The 10,335-nt window shown below is 47.7% G+C and overlaps 1 protein-coding gene across 1 annotated transcript in view; it reads left to right on the top strand.

Annotated features, from left to right (window-relative positions):
- The window catches only part of LOC123106216 (carotenoid 9,10(9',10')-cleavage dioxygenase-like), a 42,791-nt gene extending 35,978 nt beyond the window's left edge, over positions 1 to 6,813 (top strand). Inside the window, exons 14-15 of the mRNA XM_044528442.1 lie at positions 5,907 to 6,105; positions 6,779 to 6,813. Of these exons, the coding sequence (XP_044384377.1) occupies positions 5,907 to 6,105; positions 6,779 to 6,813 (234 nt within the window). The remainder of the gene's footprint in view (positions 1 to 5,906; positions 6,106 to 6,778) is intronic.
- The last annotated feature ends 3,522 nt before the right edge of the window (positions 6,814 to 10,335 follow it).

Genomic DNA, 10,335 nt, shown 5'->3' with positions numbered 1-10,335 from the left:
CCCTCAACGCCGCCGGCCGGCCTCGCGCCCTCAACGCCGCCCCCCAATCCACCTCGGGCCGGCCTCGCCGCCCTCAACGCTGCTCTACAGAGAGCGATCGAGATCGTGGAGAGAGAGAGAATTTTTTTTTGTTCTTTTTAATTTTAACTAGTTAATTAGTTTAACAAAAACGGTAAAATAACTTAAAACTTGATAATTAACAAAAAAAACCGTAAAATTTGATAATTAACAAAAAAAACGTATATACGGAGAGGGGGCGGCGAGGGGGGCGGCGATGCGCGCGGTGTTTTTTTTTAGGAATCGAGAGGGGACGGCGAGGGTTATAAATGTGTGTTGTCCTCGCCTCCCTCTCCGTGACGCCGTCGTCTGCCGCCCCGTCTCGCGCTCTACCGCGACACCCTCTCCCACCCCTTCCTCGCCCCCTCCTTTTGCCACCGCCCTTTCGCCACCGCCACCGCCACCGCCCCCCTTCTTCACTTAATTAATTTGTTTTTACTACATGTTTTCAGGACTGACATAATGGCGGACGATAGAGCTGGCCCGATTATGGACAACTATGATCCGGACGGTGAAGCACATATGTTCGGCATCATAAACGGCGATATTCTATATGTGCCGACCGGACAAGAAGAAGATGATATCTCTTCTTATCTGAACCTTGACGGTGAAGATGAAGGGCGCCGTCAGCAAGATGATGCCGAACAAACGTCGATAAACGACGATCTTCAAATGGAAGTAGCAACCACCTCCGGCGCCGAGGTATATATATATACATTGAGCCTCTGGTGATACAAACTAACTGATTTGAATAAATATGTGTGGACTAACGCGCGCGACTCTCTTTCTTATTTTAGCCCTCGGCCGGATCGTCGAAACAATCGAGTACGTCGTCAAAGCATGGCGCAACCAAGACGATGGAACAAGGAGAAACATGCACCATCGAGGTTGTCGACAGTGCAACCGGCAGGCCGCTGGAGCCCCGTAAGAACGCCACCAAGTTTGTCAACCAATGCGGAGCCATTGTTAGAGACAACGTCTCGATCACCGTCCAGGAGTGGAATAAGCCAAAGAAGGCACGAATTGCTGGTTTCACTTTTGTCGATAAGAGAACAAAAAAAGATTGCTTCAAAAAGCTTATGGAACATTTCGTTCTACCTCCGGAATACAACAAATTCGATGAGGAGGGTAACAAGATTGAGGAAAACAAGGAGAGGAGGAGGCTAGTCAAACAGTTCGCTCTTCATAAGATGGCCGACGCATTCCGGAAATTCAAGCAAAATCTAGCCCATGACTTTGTCAAGCAGAACAAGACTCTGGATTTCAAAGGACAATATGAGAAACTGAAACATGATTGGCCAGAATTTGTGAAGCAAAAGAAATCGGAGCAGTTCATTCAAATATCGAAAAAAAATAAGGAAAATGCGGCTAAGAAGGAGTACAATCATATTATGGGGCCAGGAGGGTATCGCCTTTGGGAGCCTAGGTGGGAGAAGATGGAGAACGAGCTGAGGGCACGAGGAATCCGTCCAGGTACGGAGGGATGGGACCCAAGGGCCAAAAGCTGGTGGTACGGGCATGGGGGAACGCTGAACCCGGAGACAGGGGACCGTGTTTACCGGGGCAAAATAATTAAACCCACCCAAGCCCTTATTGACGCAATGAGGGATGCTCAAGAGGGGAAGATCAAGTTCAACAGAGAGAACGACGCGCTGACAAAAGCCCTCGGGAATCCTGAACACGGAGGACGTGTACGAGGCATGGGGCACATTCCGTGGAAAATAGGGTTCCCCCAGAACGATGACCCGTACGGTTACAGAAGCCGGAAGAGAAAGATGGATCGGGAAGCAGATGTTGTGGCGCGGTTGGCATCGGAAATGGATGTGATGAAGAAAACCGTGAGTGTACTAGTAGCCGAACGAGATGCAGCTCGGGCGCAGCATGAAGATCATCCAGCGGATCTCAGAAGCCAGCAGCGGAGAAGCAGTGTGGCTTCCACGGAGGCCCCACCGGCTGGTGCAGATGCACCGACGATCGAAATTACTGCACCGGAGCCTCTGGTGGTCGAAATTACTGCACCGGAGCCTCTGGTGGTCGAAATTACTGCACCGGAGCCTCCTCGCTACCCCGTGGACGATATAAAGGAGATGAAAGAATGTCATCTGTATTATCCTATCGGGAACATGTCCATGAAGGTAGCCATCGGCAGTGCTTTACCATGTTTACCTGGAGCACTCCACCACAACAACCCCATTCAAGATGGCTATGCTCGTGTCACGGTGGAGGACATAGTCCAAGGGTTTGAGGACCTGGAGATTGACATTGCTACACCTGAAGGGGAGAAAAGACTTGGAGATGTCAAGCGCCATTTCATTCTATGGCAAAAGAAGTTTATCAAGTTTCCAGGCGAGGCGCCAAGGACAACAAGTCCACCCCCATACGGTGGTGGCGGTTCACCTACACCTCCGTCACGTCAGCCGACGCCCCCCAGTCCACAACGTCCGGCGGGTGATCAGACGCCGCCCCCCAGTCCTCGTCCGGCGGGTGATCAGACGCCGCCCCCCAATCCACCTCCGGCAAAGAAGCAGAAGCAGTCCTGGATTATTAACCCGGACCCTTATGTACCTAAGACCACAAAGGTACCGGAGCCATCATTGAAGCCTCTCCCCACAAGGCCTTGGGAACGTAGTGCCGAGGAAACTGCCGCGGCCGCGGCTGCTGATCATGAGAAATGGAAGGCGAACTGCAAGAAGAAAAGAGAGCCCGAGCCCAAGCCAGTATTTTCTGATGAGCAAAAGAAGTGGGCTAAGTCATTTTTGAGCACACCGTCCCAAGCCGCGAAGAATCTGCCTGACGACTATGCACGTGAACTTCGTAGGCAGGCACTCATGTTGAAGGAGAAGAAAGAGCGGGCGAAGAACCAGGAGAACAAAGCCTTGGAGGAGGCCGAGAAAACGGAATTAGAAAGTAAAAAAAGCGGGAAACGAGTTGCCCAGCTCGGGGAACAAAGTAAACAATCGATTGCCCCGCTTATAGTGAAAGCCGCCGGTCCGGATGACCCCGATATCATAGCAGCTGCGGCAACACATGGATTGACTGTAATGAGTGCCAGAGAACAAGCGGCCAACTTAGGTATTACTCTTCGTGAACTGTTAGGCCTTGATGAGGCGCCAGTGAAGGAGGTAGTAATTACATATGTGAAGAATGGGCCTCTCGTCGAGCCTGCGCAGGAAGAGGATCTACCTCCACAAATGAAAGGTCTGCTGAAATGGTACAAGGGTTACATAAAAAATAAAAACGCCAAAGAATATATTTATGCGGAAGTTAGATATGAGCATCACTTCAAACATTACTATGTACAAATTCATCTGAGTGAATTGTTCCATCTTTTCAATCTGCGCGAGCTCGACAAATCTATCATCAGTTGCTACGTTCTGTAAGTGATTTATTTCTACCCCATCTCGTTCATATTGCCTGCACTATATATATGTCCTAACTATATTGTTGTGTCCGCTATTATACATGCAGAATGAAGATTAAGGAATGCAGAGTAAGGAACATCCATGATGTTGGGTTCATTGACCCACACATCGTTAATGGATATGTGTTGGAGCATCACCCCGCCGACATGGAGGCAGACCTGTGGCAGTTTTTTACAAAGCAGGAACTCAAAAGTGATATTCTATTTCCTTACCATTTTGGGTGAGTGTTTCTGTCTTGAGCACATTCTCTTTTGTTTACTCCATGCATGGTATGTGGCCGGCTAATCGATGAGTTATGCATGACGTACTGTGCATGTATCGTGTCCGCAGGTTCCACTGGATTCTGCTAGTAATTAAAGTTGACACCTCAGAATGTCTCGTCCACGACTCTCTGAATAAGGATCCAAAGCTTTGGGTCGACATGAGAAGAATGCTGCAGAAGTAATTATTTTCATTCATTTGCTCTCTATATCGATCGGCCTATTTCGTTCATTTCCTAATATCAAGTAACTAATAACTCTCTTGTTCATTTAATTTTCTTTGCCTCGTAGGGTTTGGAGACAGTTCGTAGATACAAAGGTCGGTGAATTCAAAAAAGAGCTAGAATTCAAAAGGGCAAAGGCTAAGAATGGTGAGGATATTCAGCCAGCGGGGACCAATCTATGTGCATACTATGTCTGTGAGATGATCCGGAGATACACCTCTGAGCGGGTTCCGAGTGATACCAATGCTCAGAGGAATAACCTTCGGATGATGCTTAGTCCAGAAGCTCGCTTCCGACCACTTCAAGAGGAACTAGCTGGATGGTTCAGGAGGGAAGTCCTCCATCCTAAAGGAGAACACCATTACGAGGACGTAGAACTTTATATGCATTAAATTATGTATGGAAACTTGTTCAAAATTGTATATGGTCATCCGATGATATTGAATATATATTGTATATTCCTCTTGAATTCTTTTTGGTTCTAATTTCAAATTTGTTTGAAATTGTACATTCATATGCATGTATGTAGTACCGTAGAATATGTGAAACTCCTTCAAAATTAAAATAAAGCACAAAAGAAATAAAACAATACAAATTAAACAGAAAACAGGTTTAGGGGGGGGCTAAAACCCTAAACCTGTGGCGGCCTTTAGTCGCGGTTGGCCAGAAGAACCGCGACTAAAGGTCCTCCGCCCCGACGGCCGCCTGGCGCCCACGTGGACGGGTCTTTAGTCGCGGTTCTTAAGCAACCGCGACTAAAGGGTGGGGCCTTTAGTCGCGCCCGTTCGGTCACGGTTGCGCAACCGCGACTAATGGCAGTTGCGAACCGCGACCAAAGGCCCTTTTTCCACCAGTGTTAGTCAATCTCTACAAAACTTGACTTTGACCAAACCTTATATGTGGACTAAAAAGAAACGGAGGGAGTACGTGCAGGGATAGAGTCTTAAGGGGAAAGAGAAGGTCGAACGGTAGGTGCATTGACCGGGGCGTGCATTTCTTCCATTCTTTCCCTGGCTGATCTGGATCGTGCGCGTTGGATCGGGAGGAGAGGAGAGGCGAGGGATCGCTAGGGTGGTGGGAGCGGGAGGTCAAACCAGCACGACGATGACAGATCCTCCTTTGATAGTAGAGATTGTTAGCATTCAACCTACCCTCTCTCTCCCTCTATTTGCACGTCATGCATGATCACACGATCGCCATGCACGTAGACCACACTCTCACACCTCTCTATACATGTAACCTATATAAAGAATGCAATACCATGGCAGCACCCAAGGTCTCATTGCCATTCATTCATCCAAATCAAATAGTATCAGACGTAGATTACCTCCCTCGTATGTAACCTTCTCTTCCACTGCACTCCTCACTCTGCCACCTCGCCATGGCGGCTCCCCAACCTCTCCATCACCTCTTGGATACCACTGCCCCGTCCACCTTAGCGGCTCCCAACCTCTCCCCCTCGCCGGCATTTTCATCCATCTGCATGTTCCTTTGGTTCTCTCCCACAATCCACCAAACTTCTCTCAATGGTGCACCTTGTTTGAGGTGATGTTCCAGAAATACGTTATCACCGATCATATCGCCAGACCACCTCGGCCTACTGATCCTGTCTGGCTCCAAGATGATGAACACATCGTTTCATGTCTCTCGAATTGCGTCATCGCGGAGATCATGAATGAGGCACCACGATGGTCGATGTATGTGCATCCATTTGCTCTCTCTTCCTGGAAAACCGCGAGCACTGGCAGGTTCTTCTCTCCATCGAGTTTCTCTGGATCGAGCAGGGCGCGTCCTCAATCATCGCCTTCTTCGCCAGACTCAAAGAGTGTGTCGATCGGCTTGCCGACCTTAGGGCACCGGTCAGCGATTGCGATCGGGTACTGAACATGCTCCATGGTCTTCACCCCCGCTATCGCTATGTTGTGCATATCCTTACCATGCAGACTTCTTTCCTCTCATTCCTCCGTTGCCGCACCTTCCTCTTGCTCGAGGAGAGCTGGCAATCCGATGAGTTCTCCACTGAGATGGAGCAGCATGTCGGCCGCGTGCCCAGCAACACCAACATTAGCGGTGGCGGTGGTGGTAATCGCAACTCCGGTGGCAGCGGTCATCACAAGGGCAAGGGCAAGGCCTCTAGGGAAGGTCATTCCTCGCACAACGGTGGGGGAGCTCATCAGACTCCGGCGGGGGTGCTCCACCTCGCCCCGCTGCTTCTACACCGACCCCGTGGACAAGCATGGTGCACACGTGGCCAGTGTCGTGGTGTCCACATGCTCTCAAAGACGGCATCCTCGACTCCCACCCCGTTGTGCCACCCCCTTCGCCGGGGTGGCTGCTCATCACGCTGTAGCGCCCGTTCAACATGTCTACGAACTGTCCACTGTCTGGCAAGCTGGCGCTGTGCAGCTTCATCTTCTCTATGGCGCGCCTCCCACTAGCGCAGCCTCAACACACCGGCGTGGGACTAGAGTGCGCTTGTGCACGCCCTCAGCACCATGACTCTGAAGCAACAACAACCATCGCCACCGGGGTCCGACTGGTACCTTGACACCAATGATACAACACACATGGTGTCCTCATCCGGTATGTTGTCCTCCTCTGGCCCCTATCATTCCACTAACACTGTAGTTGGCGACGGTTCCTCGCTCGCCGCCATGCACACGGCCCACCACCGCATACCTACCAATACCTCGCCCCTCCCCTCCAACATGTCCTCGTGTCGCCACACCTCATCAAAAACCTCATCTCGATTAAAAAGCTTGCTCGCGATAACCCTGTTAATGTGGAGTTTGATCACCTTGCATTTTCTATAAAGGATCAAAGAATGAAGAGGGCGATCCTCTGATGTAACTCCGCTGACGACGATCTCTACCCGTTGTCCACGCCGTCTTCTACATGAACGCATCATGTCCTCACTGCCGCCTCCCGCGATCTGTGGCATCAACACCTTGGTTACCTCAGCGGTGACGCTCTGGAACGCACGCTCCAGTCATCCTCGCTTGCCAACACCAGTGCATCCCCTTGTCATGTCAGCAGTGGTGGAGATAATGATTGGATAAAGCCGAGTATCACATGCTTGAATAAAACCATATGGGAGCAACTAGTTGATGAGCACTCCTCCGGGAGCCTCACAACGATCAGCGCCACTTGGTGTGCTCTCAGCCGTTCGCCACGTGTCGATTTTTTTCGCACGCGTTTGAGGCTTTCTAAACGGTTTTTTTGATTTTTCACTGGTCTTCCTTAGCTTTTGGACAAAAAAAACCGAATTTTTTGCACGAAAAAATGCATTTTCTTTTTTTTTTCTTTCACGAGAGTCACGGTTTTGCTTCCGCGAGAGGCACGGTTTGCTTTCGCGAGAGTCACGGCCGTGCCTCTCGAAAACGAAAAAAATGTGTTTTCTATTTTTTTTCTTTTGCGGGAGTCACGGTTTTGCTTCCTTGAGAAGCACGGTTGTACTTTCGCGAGAGGCACGGTTTTTCTTTTACGAGAGTCACGACCATGCCTCTCGGAAACGAAAAAGAAAACGCTTTTTCTGTTTTTTCCTTTTGCGAGAGTCACGGTTTTGCTTCCGCGAGAAGCACGGTTGTACTTTCGCGAGAGTCACGGTCGTGCCTCCCGGAAACAAAAAAAATATTTTGTTTTTTTTTCACGAGTCTTGGTTTTGCTTCGGCGAGAGGCATGGTTATGCTTTCGCGACAAGTATGGCCGTGCCTCCTCGGAAATGAAAAAAATGTGTTTTTTTTTCTTTTTTTCCTTCCGCAAGAGTTACGGTTTTGCTTCCGCGGGAGGCATGGTTGTGCTTTCGTGAGAGGCACGGGCGTGCATCTTTCGGGAAGGGAAAAAACCATGCTCCCAGTTTGTTTTTTCGTCCGGTTTTTTCCGGGTTTTTCATGAAAAAAAGTTCGTCAAAACCTATTAACAAGGGATCTAGTTTTGAATATCTCGACGCGAGAAATCCAACAGTAAAAGCGGTTCGAGATTTGGACGCACGGTTTAAGAGATAAAACATTTTGAATAAACGGATCTATGAAAAAAAGGGAAAACTCCCGAAAAGTAGCGCACATGCAACGCGCTACTTGTCGCAACCTCGGAAGGTTGAAGTTATCTTTGCAATGAGTACTTCTCAACTAGTGATTTCGAAACCATATGCATTTATACTCTCATCTCAAGGCTTCTTGTTGCAATTTGTCACCAATGTCTATCATCAATTGGAGTTGCTACTCTCATCTCACGTAGAGGAACAAGCTAGCAAAGGTAGCCAGCGACTGGGATCGATCCCCTTATGTCTCTCCTCACGAACAGAGTTGGCCTGCTGTAGCCCATGTATAAAAAAAAGGACTACATGGGCCTATAACCTCCCTGGTTGTTGCAAGGCCGAAAAGCAAGGTAACTAACTCCCCAAGCTGGCCCAGTTGAATAAGCTATCGTATTTTTAGCTAGCGTGAGATCATTGGGTTTCAGCGTTTTTGATGATTTCCACTACCCTGGAAAGTCGCCAGCGTTCAGGAACGTAGTTGCATCGGGCCGGGGCACGTGCCCTGGGTGCCCTGACCGTAAAATTGCCCCTGCATGTCAGTTAGGCAAAAGTGTGCATCTACCTCTTAGTTCGTCAGAACATGTACCATACTTTCCATTTCAGCTTGTTCATTGTGATGTATGGACCTCGCCGATCACTAGCATTTCTAGTTATCAATATTATCTAGTGTTGCTTGATGGTTACAGTCATTTTGCTTGGACATTTCTTTATGTCACAAGTCCGATGTGTTGCCCACTCTACGCATGTTCTCCACCTTTGTTCAGAGCCACTTCCACCCCCCCATCCTAACCATACAATCTGACAATGGTTAAGAATTTGATAACAAAGCGGCAGTTCTTTGCATCACTTGAATCAATTGACACATTGAACGAGGCGCTAAATTTTATTTAGAATTATGATAAATATGGATGGATCATCCAGATGGGCTCTGCCCATGCATGAACACTACACACACCGCGTTGGATTATTATGGGCTCTGCCCATGCATGAGCACTGTATACATTTGATGGGCCCTGCACGGCGACTCTCTTGGTCCCTTTCTGATTTGGAAAAAGAGAACCGGGGAGTTCAATCAGTATATATACATGTTCTTGAGTGTGGCCGTTCGGTGACAAGGTGCATTTGCACCTGGGCGTCAACAGTAAATTCAAATAAAATTTAGCAACAAATATTAAAAAATCGGCATGAAAGCAATAAATATGTGTTATGTGCGTGCAAACTTTTGTGGTGAAATGACATTCGAGGAGGTCGCGGAAAAGAAAAATCTCAGGTCTCAAAGAAATTTTTAAAAAGAACACTGTTTGGAGCTGATTTTTTTTTGGCTGAGGGCTCCTCGAATGTGATTTTGCCCTGAAAATTGGCATGCTCTTAGCGCACTAGACCATCTTCGATGCCAGAACAATTGAGTATGTTCTGTAACTACATAGTATGTTGTATGTGTATCAAGTTTATTTAGTTCCTTTTCAGCGGGGAAATTATTAGATCGCTTTGGTCGAAAGATGAAGTACACTATACAATAATGCGAGCTAGCAATATATATTGTGCATGGCGTTAGCTTTAAAAAGTCTTCATCCATTAAAGTGGTGACTTTCTTCACGAATTATTACCGCATGTTCTGTAACTTCATAGTACTACTTGTCAATGTGTACGTGCAATGCAAGTTAATTTGGGAGTATATTAAATGCATGTGGATATTAAATAGAATACTATTTGCATGTTATCATGTGATTAACACTATATTTGACATGAAATTAACCGCACGTTTAACGTGTTGAGCGCTTAACATTAAAGTAATCTAGGCCGTTGGATTGACATGATTTGATGGCCGAGATTAATTGGATCTGTTCCTTTGGGTCTTTTTATATTGATATAAATGTTGTATGTGTATCAAGTTTATTTAGTTCCTTTTCAGCGGGGAATTATTTAGATCGCTTGGGTCAAAATGTGTTCCACGCACGCCTTACTTAAGATGAAGTACACTATACAATAATGCGAGCTAGCAATATGTGTTGCGCATGGCGTTAGCCTTAAAAGGATTTCATCCATTAAAGTGGTGACTTTCTTCACGAATGATTATGGATGAGAGGAACTGGTGAGGCGGATACGACTAAGAATTGAAGTGCAAGCTAGATTTCCTTCAACATATATATTGGACCTTGGCACACGCAGAGATGCATACAATATAGAGCCAAGGATTATGGACGCGACATGCATGGAGCTAGAGTTTTGGTCCCTAGATAGCTCGCTGTTCATGTCTGGTAAGAGCAACTCTAGCAGAGCCCGCAAAAACTTGACCCACAAAACGCGTTTGCAGTTTCACGAAGATCGCGTTTGTG

Source organism: Triticum aestivum, chromosome 5A, assembly GCF_018294505.1.
Source record: "Triticum aestivum cultivar Chinese Spring chromosome 5A, IWGSC CS RefSeq v2.1, whole genome shotgun sequence".
In the NCBI taxonomy this organism is placed as follows: Eukaryota; Viridiplantae; Streptophyta; class Magnoliopsida; order Poales; family Poaceae; genus Triticum; species Triticum aestivum.
The sequence above is the reverse complement of the archived record's forward strand: the minus strand, read 5'-3'. Positions and strand labels throughout refer to the sequence as shown.